Here is a 22,413-nt window from a genome sequence, read left to right as displayed (position 1 = left end):
TCCAAAACCCAGGTGCTTCCCACAATGGCACCCATGACACAAGTTCTGATGTCGTGCTAAAAGAAGCCTAGACCTGAAAGAGGGACCCAGGATGGGACAAGCTCTGCAGCCTGCATCCCAGGAGAAGCAGTTGGAGACTGAGAGATGTGTGATCTGGTGGATGGGAGGACTTTGAAAATATGGCACACCTGAGTGGAGAAGCCACGCCCACCTACCTGGATGACCCCACAGCGGGGCACAAGGCCAATGGAGAGGCATATGGCCCTATCAGTTTGGGCTCCTCATGAAGTATATTCTAACAATCAGAGTATCCCAAAATAGAACAGGCTTCTGGGGGTGCAGAGGCCCAGACCACAGGCCAGTGCCTCCCAGAAAGCACCTTCGTGATTTTGACACATCTGGACACCACCTGTCCTCTTATTAGCCCTGCCATAAATGAGGCATCATTTGCTATAATTATAAAAATACCTTACAAAGACAAAATATAGCATTCTAGCTAAGGGTACTCAGCTGGGAGGCCTCCTCTCTTTTTTCAAAAGATTAAAAAGTGTTAGTCAAGCACTAAAGGCACATTGGCAGGAAGCAAAATCATTTTCCTCAAAATATTGAAAATTAAAACCCCAAAGATCATCCTTTTTCTCCATCTGAAATTCAGTCGCACCTCCTTAAAATCATCTTGGAAAACACTGGAACTAATGACCTCAACACCCTTTCAAACCATGAGTTTCTAGACCCCTGCGTTCCTTCTCTAAAGTGAAATAGCCCTAGTTTCCTCAAGCATTGCTCAAAAGGTTTCGAATCCTCTCATCCGTCATCCCTGTTACTCTCTGTGGATAAGTGCTGTTTGCTTCAGTCACAGCCTGAGCAACACCAAAGAAAACTGAGCTATAATTGAGCTGGACCTATCCTTCCATTAGTGCCAAATCACGCCTGCCTTAAGGCTTACCTGATGAGAGCCACTGTCTCTTTACCCAGGGGGAATCGAGAGACATCCCCTCCAGCCCATCCCTGATCAACTGGGGCTTTTGGATGGACTGCATGACATTTATACAAGGAGGCAGTTTGAATCAGTATAAGGAACAACTTTCTGACAATTAATAAGAATCCAAGAAGAGGCCGGACGCAGTGGCTCACACCTGTAATCCCAGTACTTTGGGAGGCTGAGGTGGGTGGAACGCTTGAAGTCAGAAGTTTGAGACCAGCCTGGTCAACACGGTGAAACCCCATCTCTACTAAAAATTAACTGGGTGTGGTGGCACACACCTGTAATCCCAGGTACTTGGAAGGAGAATCGCTTGAACCCTGGAGGCGGAGGTTGCAATGAGCCGAGATTGTGCCACTGCACTCCAGCCTGAGTAACACAGCAAGACTCCACCTCAAAAAAAAAAAAAAAAAAAAAAAAAAATCAAAAAAAAGTAGTTCAAAAACAGACTAAGATTGTCCCTGGGGAAGTACCCAAGCAGAATCTGCCAGGGCAGTGATTCCAACTGCCAAACTTTCATCAGAAGCTACCGAACAGGCCCCCCACTCGGAAGTCCATTCTTCTCTAACACAACACGCAAAGACAGAGGAGAAACAAGCCAGGGTACACTTCCTGGGGGAGTCCGGGAGCCCTGCAGACTTCATGCCTAGGCTCTGCCCTGGGATGGTCCAATGCATCAGATTTCCTGCCATAAATAATTTCATTCTTACAACTGTCTTGTGAAGTAGGTAAGCTGTTCCCATTTTGCAAACGATGAAACAGATGCTCAAAGAGGTTAAATAACTTATCCCCTCTGCCAGTCAGTTGGCAGAGCCAGGATTCCAAGTCAGCTCCATCTGACATCAAAGTCCATGTTCATCCTATTATGCTGCACGGGACACAGGAAGAAACAGAAAAAGCTGAAGGTCATCATCTGATGTCAATCTTGAAGGCTAGGATGAGTGCTTTTGATTTTACACGGAAGATGAAAAAAAGGCCACAACTTTTTTGATGAGAAAAGTTTTTTTAATATTTGTAAACATTTGAGATCCATTAATAATTAACAAATGAGAATAACAAAACAAGCAGAAATAAATGAAGTAACAAATAAGGAGACATAAGTGAAAGCTGAAGTCCTTACAAAGACACAGGAGCAACCTAGGAAAGGAGGTTACTGGCAGCCTTCAGCCATGTCCCCTCAAAGAATATAAACCAACCTCTGTCCAGAGAAGCATCCAGAAAGGGTACGCCAGGAGCCACGGGGACAAGGACACACGCCTCTCACCCCCGCTATATAGAAAGTGAAGTCACAGTTTCTTAAAGGGGAAAGGTGGAAAGCTTCATTACTTACATCATAACAGCAGACTGCCACCACGAACGATAACCACTTGCCACAGGGGAATTCACAATTCCAGGATGTTTTTCATTTGCTTGCGGAGTTATCGGAAGTGACTGTGATGAATTCAACCACCTTATCAATAATTAACTCACACCCAGGGCTTATCAAACAGCTTCTGATTCCTTTAGCTTCCATTTAAACACACAAATACACAAACATGCACGGCCTTCACAAATAGAACTTCTCCAAGAAAGTGACAAAGGAACTAGTGATAGCATTCTCCACGGTCACAGCTAAGCATAGAGGGGAGGTGACACGTTTGTCAAAGCTGTGAAGAGGGTCCCTGATACCATCGGCTGCTGCACAGTCCACATGCTTCAAGTCACAAGACATGCTCTGGAAATGTGCGATGTGTTTGGGAAAGAACTCATGTCTGCTTCCAAATACCGGATTAAAGAGCGAGAGCGTGGGGCTCCAGGAACACCTGAGTGCTTTTTTTGAAACCATGCAAAATCACAGCCAACACAATTGAGCCCACAGCAGTAGGAAAACATTTCAAAACGTTATTTAAAGTGCTATTATATATAACGAATGGTCCATAGTGAGATGTCTTGGAGCTTATGAATATTTATTATAGTACATTCTTGAAAACAACAAAAAAAATTAAGTCCAATACAAATGAGAAACAGATTTATAAGAGTCAGTCATATGTTTACATTATGCAAATTGTAGTTAAAGACCTATAACCAGAATATTGTTAAATGCCTACAAGGGGGTGGTGGGGCAGCTGATATGTGAGCATTTTCTTAAAATGGGCAAACAATATTCTTAGAGTTTTTGACAATCTGTGCACTGAAGGGTTCATGTGGGTACATCTTGTTACCTTCAGCGACTTGGTGGTGGAGTCACAAATCCAAGGCAACATCAAAGACCTGAGTTTCTCGTAGGCCCTCTGTACACAACACCCAAAGCTCTACCGGACAGAGGTAGGAAACACCCTGAACCTTGATAGAAAGCTCACACACATCTCAGCCACCTCCAGCCCTGAAGCAATGAGGAGGCTTTGCTGGCACGCTGAAAACTCCCACACAGCTAGCTAAGCACACTTGAGTTTCACGTTTAGCAAACACAGAGGCCTTGAGGACGTGCAGAATAGCTTGCCCCAGAGATGTCACCTTGGGCTTTGTGACATGTACCAAGCGGGGCATCCTCTGAGTACAGGTCCCAGACAGACATGCAGGTGACAGACAAAGGTCTATCTCTAAGGAAACTGGAAGCTGAAGGAGGCCCTCATTTGCAGATATAGTAAAAAACCCATAATCCCAAACTTTCACCAGATACCACATCATCAAAGGAGGGCTGACCAATAGTATTAGCCCATTTTCATGCTGCTGATAAAGACATACCCTAGACTGAGTAATTTATAAAGAAAAAGAGGTTTAATGGACTCACAGTTCCACATGGCTTGGGAGGCCTCGCAATCATGGTAAAGGGCAAAAGGCACGTCTTACATGGCAGCAGGCAAGAGAGAATGAGAGCCAACTGAAAGGGGAAACCCCTTACAAAACCTTAGATAAGCCAGGCATGGTGGCTCACGCCTGTGATCCCAGCACTTTGGGAGGCCGAGGCGGGCAGATAACCTAAGGTCAGGAATTCGAGACCAGCCTAGCCAACACAGTGAAACCCCGTTTCTACTAAAAATACAAAAATTAGCTGGGCTTGGTGCCACAGGCCTGTAGACCCGGCTACTCAAGACGCCGAGGCAGGAGAATTGCTTGACCCAGGAGGTGGAGGTTGCAGTGAGCTGAGATTGTGCTACTGCACTCCAGCCTGGGCAACAAGAGCAAAACTCCAACCCCCCAAACAAATTAAAAAATAAAAAAATAAAACCATCAGGTCTTCTGAGACCTATTCACTACCACGAGAACAGTATGGGGGAAACTGCCCTCATTATTCAATTATCTTCTACCAGCTCCCTCCCACAACACCTTGGAATTATGGGAGCTACAATTCAAGGTGGGATTTGGGCAGGGACACAGCCAAACCATATCACCAATTAAGATGTATTATTATTATTTCTTATTAGGAAAGCAGTACACAGCCATTGTAAGAGATCTGCAAAACACAAGATAAACTATAGGTATAATAGAGGAGAAAATTTCTGCATAGGATTAAAATTAAACTGAGAGCCCTCACTGAAACGAGTTCATTCACTTCTTCTCAGGGAGGACAGATGGGCTGCACCCCTTCTCTGCTCCCCACCTCACACTGCCCACTGCCACAGCCCCCAGCCCCTGCCCCAGATGCCATGGAGCCTGGTGGTGCCTCTTCTCCAGAGGACTCACTCCAAGGATATGAAAGCCAGCCACAAATGGTCTCTCCATAACACAAAGGAATAATAAATGAGTTACAGATTACCTAAACTTCACCACCAGAAACAAAACCCCATCCAATCATCACCTTGCAAAAAAATCCCTACCATGCCCTAACCATGTGGTCTTAGGTCAGTTACTTGACCTCTCAGAGGCCGCATGTCCTCGTTTGAATGTGGGGGATGAGAATGGTCCCCTGGCTGCACAGGGCTGTGGTAACGCACCAACAAAAGAACCCCACACAGCACTTGCAATTCTGCGCGCTGTTAATAAGAACAGCAAGCGCCAACCTCGAAAGCAGCTCTGAGGCCTGCTGCTGTGGGCAAGAGGCAGTTCTCATGTCTTTTAATACAAAAACCAATATACAGGCCAGGCGTGGTGGCTCACGCCTGTAATCCCAGCACTTTGGGAGGCCAAGGCAGGCAGGATCATTTGAAGTCAAGAGGTCAAGACCAGCCTGACCAACATGGTGAAACCCCATCTCTACTAAAAATACAAAAAAATTAGCCAGGCGTGGTGGCACACCCATAGTCCCAGCTACTCAGGAGGTTGAGGCAGGAGAATCGCTTGGGCCCGAGAGGCGGAGTTTGCAGTGAGCTGAGATCCGGCCACTGCACTCCAGCCTGGGCAACAGAGTGAGACACCGTCTCACAAAAAAAAAAAAAAAAAAAAAAAAAAAAAAGCTGGGTGCAGTGGCTCACACCTGTAATCCAGCACTTTAGGAGGCCAAGGTGGGCGGATCATGAGGTCAGGAGATCCAGACCATCCTGGCTAACACAGTGAAACTCCGTCTCTACTAAAAATACAAAAAATTAGCCGAGTGTGGTGGCAGGTGCCTCCAGTCCCAGTTACTTGGGAGGCTGAGGCAGGAGAATCGCTTGAACCTGGGAGGTGGAGATTGCAGTGGGCCGAGATCACACCAATGCACTCCAGCCTGGGTGACAGAGTGAGACTCTGTCTCAAAAAAAAAAACAAAAACAAAAACAAAAAAGCAACAACAATATATACGTCAATAAACAGAAATACGAATGCACTACTGGATCCCTAAAAGCTGAAAATAAATCAATTCTGCTTTCGTGTCCTTCTAAGTTCAGCCTATGAGCACAACCATCATCTCCTAGGGATTTGATTCCATCCATTGTTTATGATGAAATCAAGATGCCCGTTTTTGAAATCCATTAATGACTAGCAACCTGTCTTTGCGTCCTGGGAATTAACCAAAACCGGTATCTTACGTTGAGGTTCATCACGGTGTACCATGCAAAAACAGATATATGAAGCTTCAAGTTTCATCTGAAAAAATAATAAAATAACCATTTTGTTATTTCATCATAATACAGGCATGCGAATTTACTTAACATTAATTAGCATGGTGTGCATTGAAAGAACACTGTTGCACAGAACACAGGCTTAATTTGACAGAACATAGCCACCACAAAAATGGAAACCTTACCCCTGCTGAGCTAAACACAAGGGGAATTTCAAAAACTTCTCGCATCTCCCACCCAGCACACCTTTTCTTTCCCACATCCACATGTCCATCTATCCATGTGTCAGCTAGACACCTACTTGTCGGCCAATTGCCCTTCAGCTCTCCCTTCCAAACGCTTTCTACCACAGTAGCCTTCTGGATCCCAATCTGCCCATCTCGGGCCCAGCTCTTCTCCCAGGGTCCCAGTGGCCACTGTATGGACACAACCTGGGATGTGCCCGCCTCCTCCCGGGATGCCACTCAGGCTGCCTGCTGTCCTGGCTTAGTCCAGCAAGCAGTCTCAAGAAATGTACACCTTTGGCCAGGTGCAATGGCTCACACCTGTAATCCCAGCACTTTGGGAGTTAAGACAGTTGGAACACTTGAGGTCAGGAGTTCAAAACCAGGCTGGTCAACACAGTGAAACCCCATCTCTACTACAAATACAAAAATTAGCCGGGCGGTTGTGCCACGTGCCTATAATCCCAGCTACTTGGGAGACTGAGGCAGGAGAATCACTTGAGCCTGGGAGGCGGAGGTTACAGTGAGCCGAGATTGTGCCACTGCACTCAAGTCTGGGCAACAGAGTGAGACACTGTCTCATAAGAAAAAAAAAAGAAAGAAAGAAAGAAATTGACATGTTCTCTGGGCCTGTCCAGGCTCCCTGTCAGCCCTGGGACAGAGAAGCTCAACTTTGGGCACTTGTTTGTCATATGAGAGAGAAACCAGTGTCTCTAATACTGAGATTGTCCCAGAGGCTTCTCGCAAATGTCCATATCCAAAGCCCTCTTTGTGGTCATCGAATGAAAAAGGTCAGTGTGCTCTGGTACCAAGTCTGTTTTGAAAACCAAGAACAGTATAAGAAAATTACAAAAGAACACATTGGCTAAGCTAGGCAGGCAGAATGCTTGTTAAAAGTTGATAGCGGCCAGGCGCGGTAGCTCATGCCTATAATCCCAGCACTTTGGGAGGCCGAGGGGGGCAGATCACCTTCGCTCAGGAGTTCAAGACCAGCCTGCTCAACATGGCAAAATCCCTTCTCTACTGAAAATACAAAAAAAAAAAATCAGCCAGGCGTGGTGGTGGGTGCCTGTAATCCCAGATGCTCAGGAGGCTGAGGCAGAGGAATTGCTTGAACCTAGGGGGCGGAGGTTGCAGTGAGCCGAGATAGTGCCACTAAGGTCCAGCCTTGGCAACAAGAACAAAACTTTTTTTCAAATCAGTTGACAGGAGACCTCCACAGTTTCAGAGAACTTTTTTTTTTTTTTTTTTTTTTTTTTTTTTTTTTTTTTTTTTTTTTTTGAGACGGAGTCTTGCTCTGTCACCCAGGCTGGAGTGCAGTGGCCAGATCTCGGCTCACTGCAAGCTCCGCCTCCCGGGTTCACGCCATTCTCTTGCCTCAGCCTCCCAAGTAGCTGGGACTACAGGCACCCGCCACCTCGCCCGGCTAGTTTTTTGTAATTTTTTTAGTAGAGACGGGGTTTCACCGTGTTAGCCAGGATGGTCTCAATCTCCTGACCTCGTGATCCGCCTGTCTCAGCCTCCCAAAGCGCTGGGATTACAGGCTTGAGCCACCGCGCCCAGCCTCAGAGAACTATTTCTTAACAAATCCTGCAATCTATAAATGTCTTGGTCTTCGGCGTCACTTTAATGAAGAGTCCCCAAGCTGGCCCTCCTGAAAAGGTTGTGTGCAATATGGTTCATCCACAAGCCAGTTGTTACAGGCCATTAAACCCAACATTTAAAAAGCATTGGATCAACATTGAAAGACGGCTGAGTACAACGGCTCATGCTGTAATCTCAGCACTTTGGGAGGCCTCAGTGATCACTTGAGCCCAAGACTTTGAAAGCAACTTGGGCAACATACTGAGACCCCATCTTTACAGAAAGCAAAATATTAGCTGGGTGTGGTGGCACATTCTTGTAGTACCAGCTACTTGGGAGGCTGAGGTGGGAGGATCACTTGAGCCTGAGAAGGGGAGGCTGCAGTGAGCCGTGATCACACCACTGTACTCCAGGCTGGGCAACAGAGAGAGACACTGCCTCAAAAAAAAAAAAAAAGAAAGAAAGAAAAAAGAAAAGGAAAAGATGCTTGTTATAAACCACATTGTATTCAGAGAGTAATCTCACCTATGTTTTAAGAAATGCAAAAATATGAAAGTCAAAAGCAAACACATCAAAATACTCACAGCAGTTAAGTATGGATGATATTCTTTTCCCCATCCTTTGTAACAGTTTCTAAACATTAAATGACGAGCATGTACTGTTTTATAATCAGAAAAATTGGTAAGTATTAATATTATTGTATTTTAAATGTGATAGGACAATTTCAAGACTGGAAAAAGAGTTAATTATCAGAAGGAAATATTTTTAGGGGGACCAAAGTGAAATGCCATGATGTATCCTCAAATCACTTCCTTATCTTTCTTTTTGCTTTGAAAAGCTTCTCTACATTCAAAAAGAAAAGTTAAACCTTTGAAAAGCAATAAGGAGGTCCAATACTATTCCAAATCAGACTATTTCAACATCCTAAATGGCAGAAGACAGCTCCCATTTCTGTCTCTTTTTGAGATGGAGTCTCCTTCTGTTGCCCAGGCTGGAGCACAGTGGTGCAATCTCAGCTCATTGCAATCTCCACCACCCACGTTCAAGCCATTCCCCTGCCTCAGCCTCCTGAGTATCTGGGATTACAGGCACGCGCCACCACACCCAGCTAATGTTTTGTATTTTTAGTAGAGCCGGGGTTTCACCATGTTGACCAGGATGGCCTCGATCTCCCGACCTCATGATCCACCCACCTCAGCCTCCCAAAGTGCTGGGATTACAGTCGTGAGCCACCGCGCCTGGCCTCCCATTTCTTATTAACTACAAAAATAGTAAAACAGTAGGAAATCAAATGATTGTTTTCATGAAACTTTCTTTTTTTTTTTTTTTTTTTGAGACAGAGTTTCACCCTTTGTTACCCAGCCTGGAGTGCAGTGGTGCGATCTTGGCTCACTGCAGCTTCTGCCTCCGGGGTTCCAGCAGTTTCCCTGCCTCAACCTCCCAAGTAGCTGGCATTACAAGTGCCCACCACCACACCCGGCTAATTTTTTTTTTTTTTTTAAATTTTTAGTACAGATGGGGTTTCACGATGTTGGCCAGACTGGTCTTGAACTCCTGGCCTCAGGTGATCTGCCCGCCTCTGCCTCCCAAAATGCTGGGATTACAGGCGTGAGCCACTGCACCCAGCCGAAATTTTCATTTTTTAAAAAGGGAAAAGGGAAATAGCTATAGTCATTTCGCATTTCTATCACATTGAAACAACTTAATTTTAATAGCTGTCTTATGTTGTCGCCAATAAAACTAAAATTCTTCACTCACTGAGCATACTACATATTCGGGTGGGGTCAAAGTAATGTAATCCATAAATACGTGTGAAATAAAAGCAGATGATTGAAACCGCCTCCTAAAGTACTTCAGGGCTAACTCTTGTAATTCTCCCCACTTCCGAGATGATCTAGCACCCCTATACTCCAGGCAACCCTGCCCCTCACCACCCGGGCTCACTAAGACAGCCCCTATCTTTGACAGAGCTTTCGCCTTTTTGGCTTAACAGCCACTAGGGGGCGCTAGAAGCGTGTGAGGAAAGCGACCTCACCCTGCAGATCAAAAACGTGGAGGCTTTTGATCACGGATGAGCGCTGGATTCTTCAGGGAATGACTGCGAGCTAGCATCTCCAAAATCTCAAGGAAGCCACACAATAAACTGTACAAGCCATTGTTTTCATTAACTCAGGAACAACTTCAGTGCAGTGAAATAAAACCCTGTCTTTCTCAACCAACTTTGCCTGCCAGATGACAACAATATCTGGTATGAGTGAAATTGTATCCGTACAAAACAAGAAAACTTTGTCTCTTTCAACAGATCAGCCTCAAATGTGAAAGAAAGGTGGCTGACATAGGTATTGACTAAGAGTTACATATTCTTTTAACTTACTGCAAGGAGGGAAATAAAGATCTTAAAAGTAACACAATTTTAATATTTCACCCACAATCCTACTGTCCTAACAAATGGTTTTCATTTCTCTCTGTTGCTTTCCAGTCCCTACTCACAATGCATAGAATGTTATCAGTGCTAAAAATCAAAATTGATATAACTTCATTCTGAATCACAAAGTTTTGGAACTGAATCAAACCTTAGAGACTGAAGACCAACCAGTCCCCTCATTTACAAATGGGGAAACCGAGGCAGCTGGGCATCACACACAGTATCTCACTTAATTCTCATAACAACACCATAAGGTATGTGCTGTTATCGTCGCCAGTCTACAGATGACAATACCAAGGCCAGAGAGGTTAAGACACTTGCTCAAAGTCACACAGCTAGTAAGTGAGTGGTAGACATTCACACAGGCTGTCTGGCTCACTGCCTGGCAGCTCTGGACTCACACTCTGGACTCCAGAATCCCAATGCAGGATTCATTCTGCTTCTCAGGGTGTGCTTATTCTAATACTCACTCCAGAAGGGGTTTTTTTGTTTTTTTTTTAATCTATTTTATTCTTTCAAAAACATTCTACTCTGTAAATTAGATTTTACAGAGCTCTTCGCCAAGGAGGATCATGCATACCTTCTCCCCAGTGGGAAGACAGAAAACCCCAGATGAGGCCCCAGCTCCTTCCCTAAGTGAAGCATAGTAAGCCAGAGCTGCTTCCTGATATGTGTCAGGGTCATCTTCCAAAACATCTACAGGGTACATGCCTGCTGGGGTGAAAGAGGCAAGAAAGGACATTAGTTTTACTCTTTTGTGAAAGGAAAGTAACTTGTTTCTTGAGGAATTTTTTGAAAAGTTAACACTTGGGCTGGGTGCGGTGGCTCATGCCTGTAATCCCAGCACTTTGGGAGGTGGAGGTGGGAGGATCACAAGGTCAGGAGATCGAGACCATCCTGGCTAACATGGTGAAACCCCATCTCTACTTAAAAAAATACAAAAGAATTAGTCCGGCGTGGCAGCGGGCGCCTATAATCCCACAGCTGCTTGGGAGGCTGAGGCAGGAGAATGGCATGAACCCAGGAGGTGGAGCTTGCAGTGAGCCAAGATGGCGCCACTGCACTCCAGACTGGGTGAGAGAGTGAGACTCTGTCTCAAAAAAAAAAAAAAAAAAAGTGAACATTTGCTCTAAAAATTATGTTCACCCATTTAAAAAAATTTTTTTTTTCCAGAGACAGGGTCTGGCTATGTTGCCCAGGCTGGACTTGAACTCCTGGGCTCAAGTGATCCTCTGAAGTAGCTGGGACCACAGACACATTGCACCTTGCCCAGCTCACCTATTTTTAAAAAAAAATAAAACAAACAAACAAAAAAAATAGCAGCACAGCAGAGGGTACCAAAGAAAACAGAAGACATTCCTGACTGCAGGGTTGGCCCCAACCCCAAGAAGATGAAGCACGAGCCCTCTTAGATGGCTGTAAAGTCAACCTAGAGACCATGTAGACCCGCTGGTACCCTGAACATGAGACTAACGGGATAGAACTTGATAACTTGGTCAAAATCCAGCTTGAGTTATTATTTTGCTAGCTTATGTTGGCCGTGCAGATTCATAAGATTATGCCAATTCTTCTGCTTTAATTGGGCTACTCTTTGTAAGACTCTGTAAGAACACTGCTAGTATGACTTATACAACTACATGTCCACACACAGATGGGCTATCGTACATATTAATGTGCTGGTTATTTGTCAACTCTTCCTCTGCATCTCTTTCCTCTCACCTTACTTTTGGAGGTAAATTATATCCTTGAATACTCAGATGATGGTTTTGTGTGTGTGACAGAGTCTCGTTCTGTTGCCCAGGCTGGAGTGCGGTGGTGTGATCTTGGCTCACTGCAACCTTGGCCTCTGGGTTTCAAGCAATTCTCGTCCCACAGCCTCCCAAGTAGCTGGGATGACAGGCACGCACCACCATGCCTGGCTAGTTTTTGTATTTTCAGTAGAGCCAGGGTTTCACCATGTTGGCCAGGCTGGTCTTGAACTCCTGACCTCAAGTGATCCGCCTGCCTCAGCCTCCCAAAGTGCTGGGATTATAGGCGTGAGCCACCACACCCGGCCAGCTCAAACAAATAGATAGCATCCAACTTCAGCTGAGAAGCAGCAGTCGGTTTCCCATTCTGCAGCAACCAAAGATTCTGCCTGGCATGTCCCCAAGTGGGGAGGGGACTGTATCCCCAATCTGTGGACCCCACCTCAGCCTCTGATTCACCTTGGAGCATCCCATAGGGTGAGGAGGCTGCCATAGCAACTGGCTCCTCCTCCTCCTCCTCCTCCTCCTCCAAGGTAAACACCCACTTCGTGCCCCTTGTGGAACAGCAGCTTCCCCTGCTTGTTTCAGAAGCACCATTCCCCCTGCCAATCACTATTCTGGAATCAAAGACTGCAATAAGTGGCAAAACGTGTCAAGTCTTCAGTCCACCAAGTTTGCCTGGGAAGAATTTTTTACTGCTGGGAATAGTTCCTGGAGGGAGAGGCTCCTACCTTTGGAGGATGTTGACAGCTTCAGCGGACCAGGACTCAGCCTCTGCGGAAGCCTAACCTCCTTGTCTCCCACTTTCCAGGGTGAAAATGTCATGGGCATACAGAGTGGTAAATAAACAGCTGAGTAAACACATTCTTCCAGCCCCCTGGCCTGAACCGACAGGCCTTCCCTACTCCTTACTGGGCCCTCCAGGTGCACAGCTTAGGAGCCAGATGGATTCGCGATGGCACCCCAGTTCCTTACTCAGGGACCACTCAGATCTGCCATAAAGACCAAACTGAACCTACACCACCTCTCTCCCATCGTCCTGACATTCACCCCTTAGCTCAGGGCCTCAGCATCTTTTTTTTCTTTTCTTTTCTTTTTTTTTTTTTTTTTTTGAGACAGGGTCTCACTCTGTCATCCAGGCTGGAGTGCAGTGGTACGATTTCAGCTCACCATAGCCTCAACCTCCCAGGCTCAAGGGCTCCTCCCACCTCAGCCCTCGAGGTAGCTGGGGCTACAGGTGCAAGCCACCGTGCCCGGATAACATTTGTTGGTAGTGGTGGTTTGTTTTTTTTGTTTTTTGTTTTCCTTAGAGACAGGGTTTTGCCATGTTGGCCAGGCTGGTCTCAAACTCCTGGACTCAAGCAATCCACCCACTTCAGCCTCCCAAAGTGCCGGGATTACGAACTTGAGCCACTGGGCCAGGCCCTCAGCATCTTGTAACAACCACGTGCTCCATCCATCCATCTGCCCTCCCTCCATCACCAATTAAAATAACAGCAGCAGCTGACGTCTTTTGGGCTCCAGTTGCCAACAAGATGCTGAGCACTCCACACCCGTGATCTCACTGAATCCTGCTTAACTCATTTACACAAGAAGAAACTGAGGCCTCTAGAGGATAACGCTTGGCCAGTAGGGGACAGCACTGAGGCATAAGCCCAGGTCTATCTGATTTCGAAATCTGTGTAAAACATTCAGATGGGGCTACCGACCCGATCAAAACAGTCCCCTTTACCAAGCTCAAATGCCATTTAAAAGTCCCAGGTCAGGCCAGGTATAGTGTGGCTCACGCCTGTAATCACAGTACTTTGGAAGGCCAAGGTGGGTGGATTACCTGAGGCCCGGAGTTCGAGACCAGCCTGACCAACATGGTGAAATCTCATTTCTACTAAAAATACAAAAATTAGCTGGGCATGGTGCCAGGTGCCTATAGTCCCAGCTACTCAGGAGGCCGAGGCAGGAGAATCATTTGAGCCGGGGAGGCAGAGGGTGCAGTGAGTTGAGATCGTACCACTGCACTCTAGCCTGGGCGACAAGAGTGAAACTGTCTTAAAAAAAAAAAAAATCCCAGGTCCCTCCCCTGCAGCACCCAGGGTGCCCTATGCCCTCCGCTGCAGGGCTCTGTCTGTCTGTCCATCCTCAAGGCCCATCTCAAATGCAGCCAGCTCTCTCCTGGAGCCCTAAAACACAAGGGCAAGGACTCTGGGGGACACTGAGTCCTGTGTTCAGCCTAGGATAGGATGAGCACATGTGGGCCACATCCTCTGTCTTGTAGGACTCCCTAACTCACACCTTAACTCTGTCTCAAAGCGGTCACTCCCCATCTCACAACAATGAGAGGAGCTGGGGCATGCCGAGTACAACACAGCTTCCCTCCCCTCCCCAGCCCACCATGAAGACCCCTTCCTATGCTTTTCCCATACAAAGCATTTAGTCCATTTGGGTGGTTGTTCAGCTAAGCTCTCTGTTGAAACTGCTATTCATTTCAACTCACTGGGCAAGTGGCTTCCCACAAGTCTGAAAAAAGATTCACTGAATGTTCAAAGAAATTAAGAAAAACAAACTGGAGAGAGAACTGCCTCCACCCTGGGGCCTGCACGCATGCTGCATGCTCCTCCCATGGAAACCAACTTCAATAGCTACCTTTCTCAAAACACACCCAGGAACTCCAGCGTTAAGGGGCAAGGAGAGATCTGACCTTGATTTTCACTCTCTGTCGCTGGCCCTGTGTTCTGGGAAAGATGTTTGTCAGATCTGGACCACCCGTCTCCTACAGCGAGGTTGCAAGTTCAACCGAAGAGCTTGATTAACCAGCCCCATGAAGACGCTGACCTTGGCCCCTTGTGAATTGACCTCCTGCCAGGGGAGTGCAAAGACACTGTGGTCATTTGGTTTGTCGGGAGGGGGGCACCTCACCCAAGGCCATCAGGTCTGAGGCCTGGGTGCTCAGGGTCCTGCCTGATTCTCGCAGGAAGCCTAGGGTTGCTTGGCATCATTTCTGGTCACATGTGATCAGGAGAAATGCAATGAACGTTTTGCTCCTTCCACACCATGAAATCGTTTCCCCTACAGGTTATGCTGCGGGGGCTGTCAAACTCCCTCAAAGAACTCAGTGGGCTCTGTCCCAGGGCACCCACTGCCCCAGAGCTCTAGTGCCTGGGCAGCCAAGAGGCCACAGGGACAGGTCCCTGGGGGAGTGTTCTCAGCACTGAAGCCACCAGGATCAGCAGACACAGCCCAACTCAATGATCCTGAGAGTGGGGGCAGCATCAGGCCCACCTCCGGAGAGCAGGGTCCCAGAGGCCACAAAAATTAACCCTCCCAGACCACAGCAAACTGGGGGAGAGCTTAATGCTCACAAAGTAACGTGGCACCCAGAGCCTTGGTTCCCTTTTAAAGACTGAAAGCAGGACGCAGTCCCCTGTGTTCCCAGGAAAAACAGCCACAGAGCAGGCGCCAGGGCCACCTCTCCCGGGCCGTCCCTCAACGTAGCCTGGTGACAAGGGGCACCAGACTGAGGCCTGCAGCTCCAACCCACACTAAGGCCCCAGGCTGCCCAGCGTTTTTTGTTCAAATGAATTCTCTTCCCTGAGGGATACTTCCCTCTCACACGGAGAATGTTTGGGTTGGCTTTCTGGAAAACTGGGTGGGAGTGAAAAATAGGAGCTGCTTAATGCATGAGGGGAGGGAGGATGCAACACCCACTAGGAAGAAAGATTCCCCTCCCCACCCCGGGCGAAAGAAACCCCCCTCATTACCCAAGAGGAAGACCCCTCCATCTCCATCCCAGGAAGAATGAACACACACACACACACACACACACACACACACACACACACACCCCTGCCCTGCCCTGGGAGCAAGGAAGTGCCTCTCCCCCGCTCACAACCCCTTCACTCCCGAAAACCCGCAAGGCTGAGCTTTGGGAAGTAAACAAGTCCGGGGCTTTACGCAGGCGCTGGGGGCCCAGCCAGGCCGCCACACTCGCTCCACTGGTGACGGGAGGCACAGGCTTCCAGATGTGAAATGCTAACAGGCTTTAATGGCTTGAACTGAACAGGAAATATTTTTCCAAAGCCAAAAGAATGTAATCTTTTCAGTACAATGTAAAATGCTTTTATGAAAACGGCACAGAGTTAAAACGATAATTCACTGCAGACTGTAAAGAAACTGAAACCCCCCAGCAAACCCCAAATATAAGAATTCCCTTTAAGCATATGTTGACGTAGTTACCTTAAAAACAAAAATAATGGTGCATCTTAACGTGTTCTTTAGGGAAAATACTTAAATTGTTCAGAATCTTTGTATCAAAGCTTGGGTTCCCAGGGTTGCAGCAATAGAGTAATTCACTCCCTCAGCCACTGCCTGTCCCATCAGCCGCTACAATGGCTGGGTCAGCCACTGCTGATAGTCCAGCAAGGCCTAATGTCCAAGGCCTACCACCTTTTGGTCCTTTCTATGTAAACCGCAAGGCCAACTAATGAAGATCTTGAACAGGATCAATGTTCTGCAATTAATCATTGATTTAGTATCACTAGCAAAATACTCTCTTCAAAGACTGCCTTACCACAAAGGTTAGCAAAATCTTTTCATTTTAACAAATGTAATTTGTATCATGTGGACCCATTATTTTAAGAAACATTACCAAAGATATTTTAAATTTTACTAGCCCCACTCTTAGAAACTTGGACTTTGCCGAACGCCACTACCTGGCAGTAACTATGAGGCAATATGTCATGGGAAAAGCTGGCTGAAATAATTTGATTTTTTTTTTTAGTAACATGGGCTGTCATTCTTCAACTACAGTAAGAACAATTCCTGCTCCGGATAATGTGAACACATTTCTAAGGATACAAAATTATGAAGTAGTATTCAAGTCTTTTTTTTTTTTTCTTTTTTTTTGAGGCACGGTCTCACTCTGTTGTTCAGGCCAGAGTGCAGTGGTGCAGTCACGGCTCATTGCAGCCTCCACCTCCCAGGCTCAAACAATCCTCCTGCCTCATTTGTAAATTTTTTTGTGGAGACAAGGTCTCACTACATGCTGATCTCAAACTCCTTGGCTCAAGTAATCCTCCCACCTTGACCTCTCAAAGTGCTGGCTGGGCTTACAGGTGTGAGCCATTGCACCTGGCCATCAAGTCATATATATATGTTGGGAGCAAGCCCCCCAAAATCTGGCCACAAACTGGCCCCAAAACTGGCCATAAACAAAATCTCTGCAGCACTGTAACATGTTCATAATGGCCCTAACGCCCAAGCTGGAAGGTTGTGGGTTTACAGGAATGAGGGCAAGGACCACCTGGCCCACCCAGGGCAGAAAACCACTTAAAGGCATTCTTAAGCCACAAACAATAGCATGAGCAATCTGTGCCTTAAGGACATGCTCCTGTTGCAGTTAGCTAGCCCAACCTAGTCCTTTAATTTGTCCCATCCCTTCATTTCCCATAAGGGATACTTTTAGTTAATATCTATAGAAACAATGCTAATGGCTGGTTTGCTGTTAATAAATATGTGGGTAAATCTCTGTTCGGGGCTCTCAGCTCTGAAGGCTGTGAGACCCCTGATTTCCCACTTCACACCTCTATATTTCTGTGTGTGTGTCTCTAATTCCTCTAGCACTGCTGGGTTAGGGTCTCCCTGACTGAGCTGGTCTCGGCATACACATATATATATGTACTTTTTTTTTTTTTTTTTTTGAGATAGAGTTTCACTCTTGTCGCCCATGCTGGAGTGCAGTGGCGCAATCTTGGCTCACCGCAACCTCCGCCTCCCCAGTTCAAGCAATTCTCCTGCCTCAGCCTCCCAAGTAGCTGGGATTACAGGTGCCCACCACCATGCCCAGCTGATTTTTTTGTATTTTTAGTAGAGACAGGTTTTCACCATGTTGGGCAGGCTTGTCTGGAACTCCTGACCTCAGCTGATCCACCAACCTCGGCCTCACAAGGGGCTGGGATTACAGGCATGAGCCACTGTGCCCAGCCTCAAGTCCTATTTTTAAACAATAGTTAAGAATAGATATTGCTTATACAAAATCTTTTTTTATTTTTGTTTTTCTTTATTTTGTCACATAGGTGGTCTGTTTCTTCACAAATCAATTTTCTTGTAAAAGGAATTTATTATAGAAGAAATCCTTATTAAATAAGAAATCTGCCCTGGGTGGCGGGGGGAGTTAAATGACTAATTTTGGGCTTAGCAGAGAGCATGAAAACTAGTTTCTAATCAGAAAGAGGACAACATCAGAAAATATAGGAAGGTTCTGCAAGGGTCTGAACCCAGGTGTCCTACACACCCATCGTAGTGGTGTAGCATCTAAAGGCAGAAGAGCTCCAAATGCCACCTTAGCAGCTCAGAATCCAGAACCAGAAATGCATCAGGGGCCCTGATTTCTAGGGAGTCGTGCACTTCACAGCACAGTCCAGTCCCCAGAACTGCGTGTTCTTAAGCTGTATGCTTTAAGAAAACTCAATACTCACAAATGCAAACTTCATTCTGAGCCTCCAAACCTCACCACATGATGCTTTAAAACTCAGAGCTACTTTTAACTTAAAGTATGCTTATGTTTAATTTTTTTGTAAGGAGGGCTGTTGGATTCAGTAAGGAATGCCCACAGTTGTGCGAGGCAGTGCCAGGCATTTATTTAATATCAGAGAATCTGAGGTTTTGTGCAGTCATCACTACAACCTCGCCGGTATCATGCTGGCGTTTTCCCAAGTGCATCTGCGGAACGCTAACTCCACAAGCTATGCTTGAGATGCGCTCATGAAAGGGGGTTTCCGAAGTCAGCAAGATTAGAAAAGGGTGGCATGCCGCGCCTATCAGAAATCGAGGACTTTTGGAAATCCTGCAACAACAGAGTTTGCTTAACTCAGCATTTATTTCCCAAATGTATTTAACTAGAGACGCTTTGTCCCAGAACGTTGACAGGTAACAAAACCACCTTGGAGAAGAGTGCTTTGGAATGATGTTACAGTGGAAGGACCCATCACTGTCAGACAGAGGGCAAACAGGCAAGCACCCGGAGTTCAAGGTCAGAGCGTAAGAACTCAGGGCCATTTGAAAGAGCCATGGTGACAGCAGTAAATCCCTCTACACAGAGGAGGAGAGAACAGAAGGTAAGGCAAATAAACACTTGGATATTTTTGTTGTTTTTTGAAGAGCATTTGATTGCCAAAATATTCTTAGCAAAGAATTTTTTTTTAAGTTGGAAGACAGAATGTAGAATATGTTAGAATTTCTTGAGCAGATGAGCAAAATTGTCAGGGAATGAGGAGGCACTGCTGGAGGTCTGCAGGTGGTGGCCGTGAAGGTTCTATTACCCAGTAATTGACAGGCAGCCTGTTGCTCTGTTATCACATACTTAGTATTGGACAACTTGCAACTTGTCATTGCCTTGACTGAAAATAAATCACTTTTCCCAAATCTTAGAAGGTAAAATATGCAGATGACTTTCTGTGCCACCCACAAAAAGGTTTATATAATCCCAATTGCTTTTAATAAGGTCTTGTAATCTGAGCATTGTTATCTCTTTCTTTTAGGCACTTTTACAAGATAAAACTATCTTTTCCCTTTGAATCAATCAAAAGGAGATGAGGTGGGACTAAAACATACTGTTCCTTTTACATTCAAAGAGGTGTCCTGTCTGGGGACCAATGGGTCTCTACATTTGGGGCAGACAGGAGGATATAACACCTCGAATATCTGCTTCTTTTTGAATGGTAACCAAAGACAGGTCCTGACCTTGACCCTGTGCAGGAAGCTCAGGCTTCCCTCACCACTGACCTTGAGCCACCCCATCCCTGTGGTCATCATGATGTTGCCCTATTTGTCTAACCTTTACCAGGAAGGAAGAGGGCTTTGGCACATGCACAGGAAAACACGGAAAGCCCGACTTTTCGTATCCTGAATTTAATTGACCAAGAACTTGTAAAAATACCAAGTCCCAGTGTCAGTAATACCACAACACCATGCGGTGGCCCCAAAGCTGGTGGGAAAATGCTGTGGTGGAACAACTGTCCAGCATGGATCCGGAGCCCTAAACCACACAGCACACATGAGAAGAAAAATAACCCATCACCATGATACATTTGCCCATTAGTCACAGAATAACATTTCTCAGAACTTACCCCCAAATTGTGTCTATTAACGGGCATTATAAACTGTCATCCAAAAATCACATCCTTACATGTTCATCTATTACATTTCAAACAATAAAACCTCTGAAAAGGAAAAAATGTTTTTCTGTTTGGCATGCCTAGTTCTGTGCAAGCAGTGAGGAGACTGGAAGCACATTGGTCCTCGTCTGCACAACTCAGTTCTGGACTAAGTTGGTGCACACCGTCTAAGTACTTAGACTCCAGATACGCTGCCCTCAAAAAATGAATGGTGTTGAACGTGTTTATCTTAAACTTAGAAAATGATTTACTCAGGGAAAAAGGAGTCACTTCCAAATAATTGAAAATGTATTAAGATGACTATATTTTTACAAGGGCACTGAACTCATTTGTGTAAAACGGAAAAGTAAATGAGGAAATACATGCAGAATACTAATATTTGTATCAAGGTTGCAATATTGGTACCAATTCAGTTTTAAATTGAAGAAATAGTAAAGGAATGTAACATTCTGCCTTCTGCAAATAAACAATATTTCTGAAGTACTTACTGGGAGAAAATGTATGATATTACAAAATTTGGTGATATGTTCCTATATTAAAATGTACTCTTTTACGCCTGTAATCCCAGCACTTTGGGAGGCCGAGGCGGACAGATCACGAGGTCAGCAGATCAAGACCATCCTGGCTGATATGGTGAAACCCCATCTCTACTAAAAATACAAAAAGTTAGCTGGGCGTGGTGGCAGGCGCCTATAGTCCCAGCTACTCAGGAGGCTGAGTTAGGAGAATCACTTGAAGCTGGGAAGTGGAGGTTGCAGTAAGCTAAGATCACACCACTGCACTCCAGCCTGGAAGACAGAGCAAGACTCTGTCTCCAAAAAAAAAAAAAAAAAAAAAAAAAAAAAAAGTGCTCTTTTAAACCTTACATTTGCATAGAGTTTTCCAGTTTACCAAGGGCTTTCACGTTTCCTCTCTTGTTTGAAACTTACATCAACCCTACGAAGGCAAAGAAGCACGAAATCCTAACCCCATTTTTCAGGTGTGGAAGCAGAAGTTCAAAAACAAGAAGTTATTAGTAATGAGGCTGGGGCTCAAATCCAGGTCTTGAGATTTCTAGCACAGCCTTCACTGACTCACCTACTTACTAATTTCTATTGTCCTACCCACACACTGTGCAAATGGCAGCCAGGGCTCAGCATTGCATTTTGAAAATACCACTAAACTAACTTGCACACCCACGTTCATAGCAGCATTATTCACCATAGCCCAAAGATAGAAGCAACTCAAGTGTCCATTGATGGGTGAGTGGATAAACAGAATATGGTATACACATACAATGGAATATTATTCAGACTTAAAAAGGAAGGAAATTCTGACTCATGTTACAACATGGATGAACTCTGAGGACATTATGCTAAGTGAAATAAGCCAGTTACAAAAGGACACGTGCTGAATGATTCCACTTATATGAGGTACCTAAAATAGGCAAATTCATAGAGACAGAAAATAGAAGTTATCAGGGGTTTTGGGGAAGGAAGAGTGGAGAGCTTTGTTTAATGTTTGCAGAGTTTCTGTTTGGGATGATTTAAAAAATCCTGGAGATAAATGGTGATGAAGCTCGCACAACAATGTGAATTTACTTAATGCCAGTTAAAAATGGCTAAGATGGTAAATTTTATGTTATGTATATTTTAACACAATAAATAAAATGTCGGCCGGGCGCGGTGGCTCATGACTGTAATCCCAGTACTTTGGGAGGTCAAGGGGGGTGGATCACCTGAGGTCAGGAGTTTGAGACCAGCCTGGCCAACATGGTGAACTCCCATCTCTACTAAAAATACAAATAATTAGCCGGGCGTGGTAGCAGGTGCCTGTAATCCCAGCTACTTGGGAGGCTGAGGCAGGAGAATCACTTGAACCCAGGAGGCGGAGGTTGCAGTAAGCCGAGATCGCATCACTCCACTCCAGCCTGGGCAACAAGAGGAAAACTCCATCTCAAAAATAAAATAAAATAAAATAATAACATAAAATAAAATAAACCAGTCGCAGTGGCTCATGCCTGTAATCCCAGCACTTTGGGAGCCTGAGGTGGGTGGATCATGAGGTCAGAAAATTGAGACCATCCTGGCTAACACGGTGAAACCCCATCTCTACTGAAAATACAAAAAATTAGCCGGGTGTGGTGGCATGTGCCTGTAGTCCCAGCTACTCGGGAGGGTAAGGCAGGAGAATTGCTTGAACCTGGGAGGTGGAGGTTGCAGTGAGCCGAGATCACACTACTGCACTCCAGCCTGGCAACAGAGAGAGACTCCGTCTGAAAAAACAAACAAAAAAAAACTAAATAAATTTAAAAATAATAAAATGGTAAAAACACTGAATATCTG

The 22,413-nt window shown here is 45.6% G+C and overlaps 1 protein-coding gene across 1 annotated transcript in view; it reads right to left on the bottom strand.

Annotated features, from left to right (window-relative positions):
- The window catches only part of LOC103231258 (protein FAM169B), a 74,840-nt gene extending 62,094 nt beyond the window's left edge, over positions 1-12,746 (bottom strand). The window contains exons 1-4 of the mRNA XM_073012903.1: positions 12,653-12,746; positions 12,381-12,551; positions 10,754-10,887; positions 5,866-5,965 (exon numbers count right to left, since the gene is read on the bottom strand). Coding sequence (XP_072869004.1) covers positions 5,866-5,965; positions 10,754-10,887; positions 12,381-12,551; positions 12,653-12,746 — 499 coding nt within the window. The remainder of the gene's footprint in view (positions 1-5,865; positions 5,966-10,753; positions 10,888-12,380; positions 12,552-12,652) is intronic.
- Positions 12,747-22,413: the final 9,667 nt, after the last annotated feature.

Source organism: Chlorocebus sabaeus, chromosome 29 (assembly GCF_047675955.1).
Source record: "Chlorocebus sabaeus isolate Y175 chromosome 29, mChlSab1.0.hap1, whole genome shotgun sequence".
Classification (NCBI taxonomy): domain Eukaryota; kingdom Metazoa; phylum Chordata; class Mammalia; order Primates; family Cercopithecidae; genus Chlorocebus; species Chlorocebus sabaeus.
This window is presented reverse-complemented; position numbering and strand designations above follow the sequence as displayed.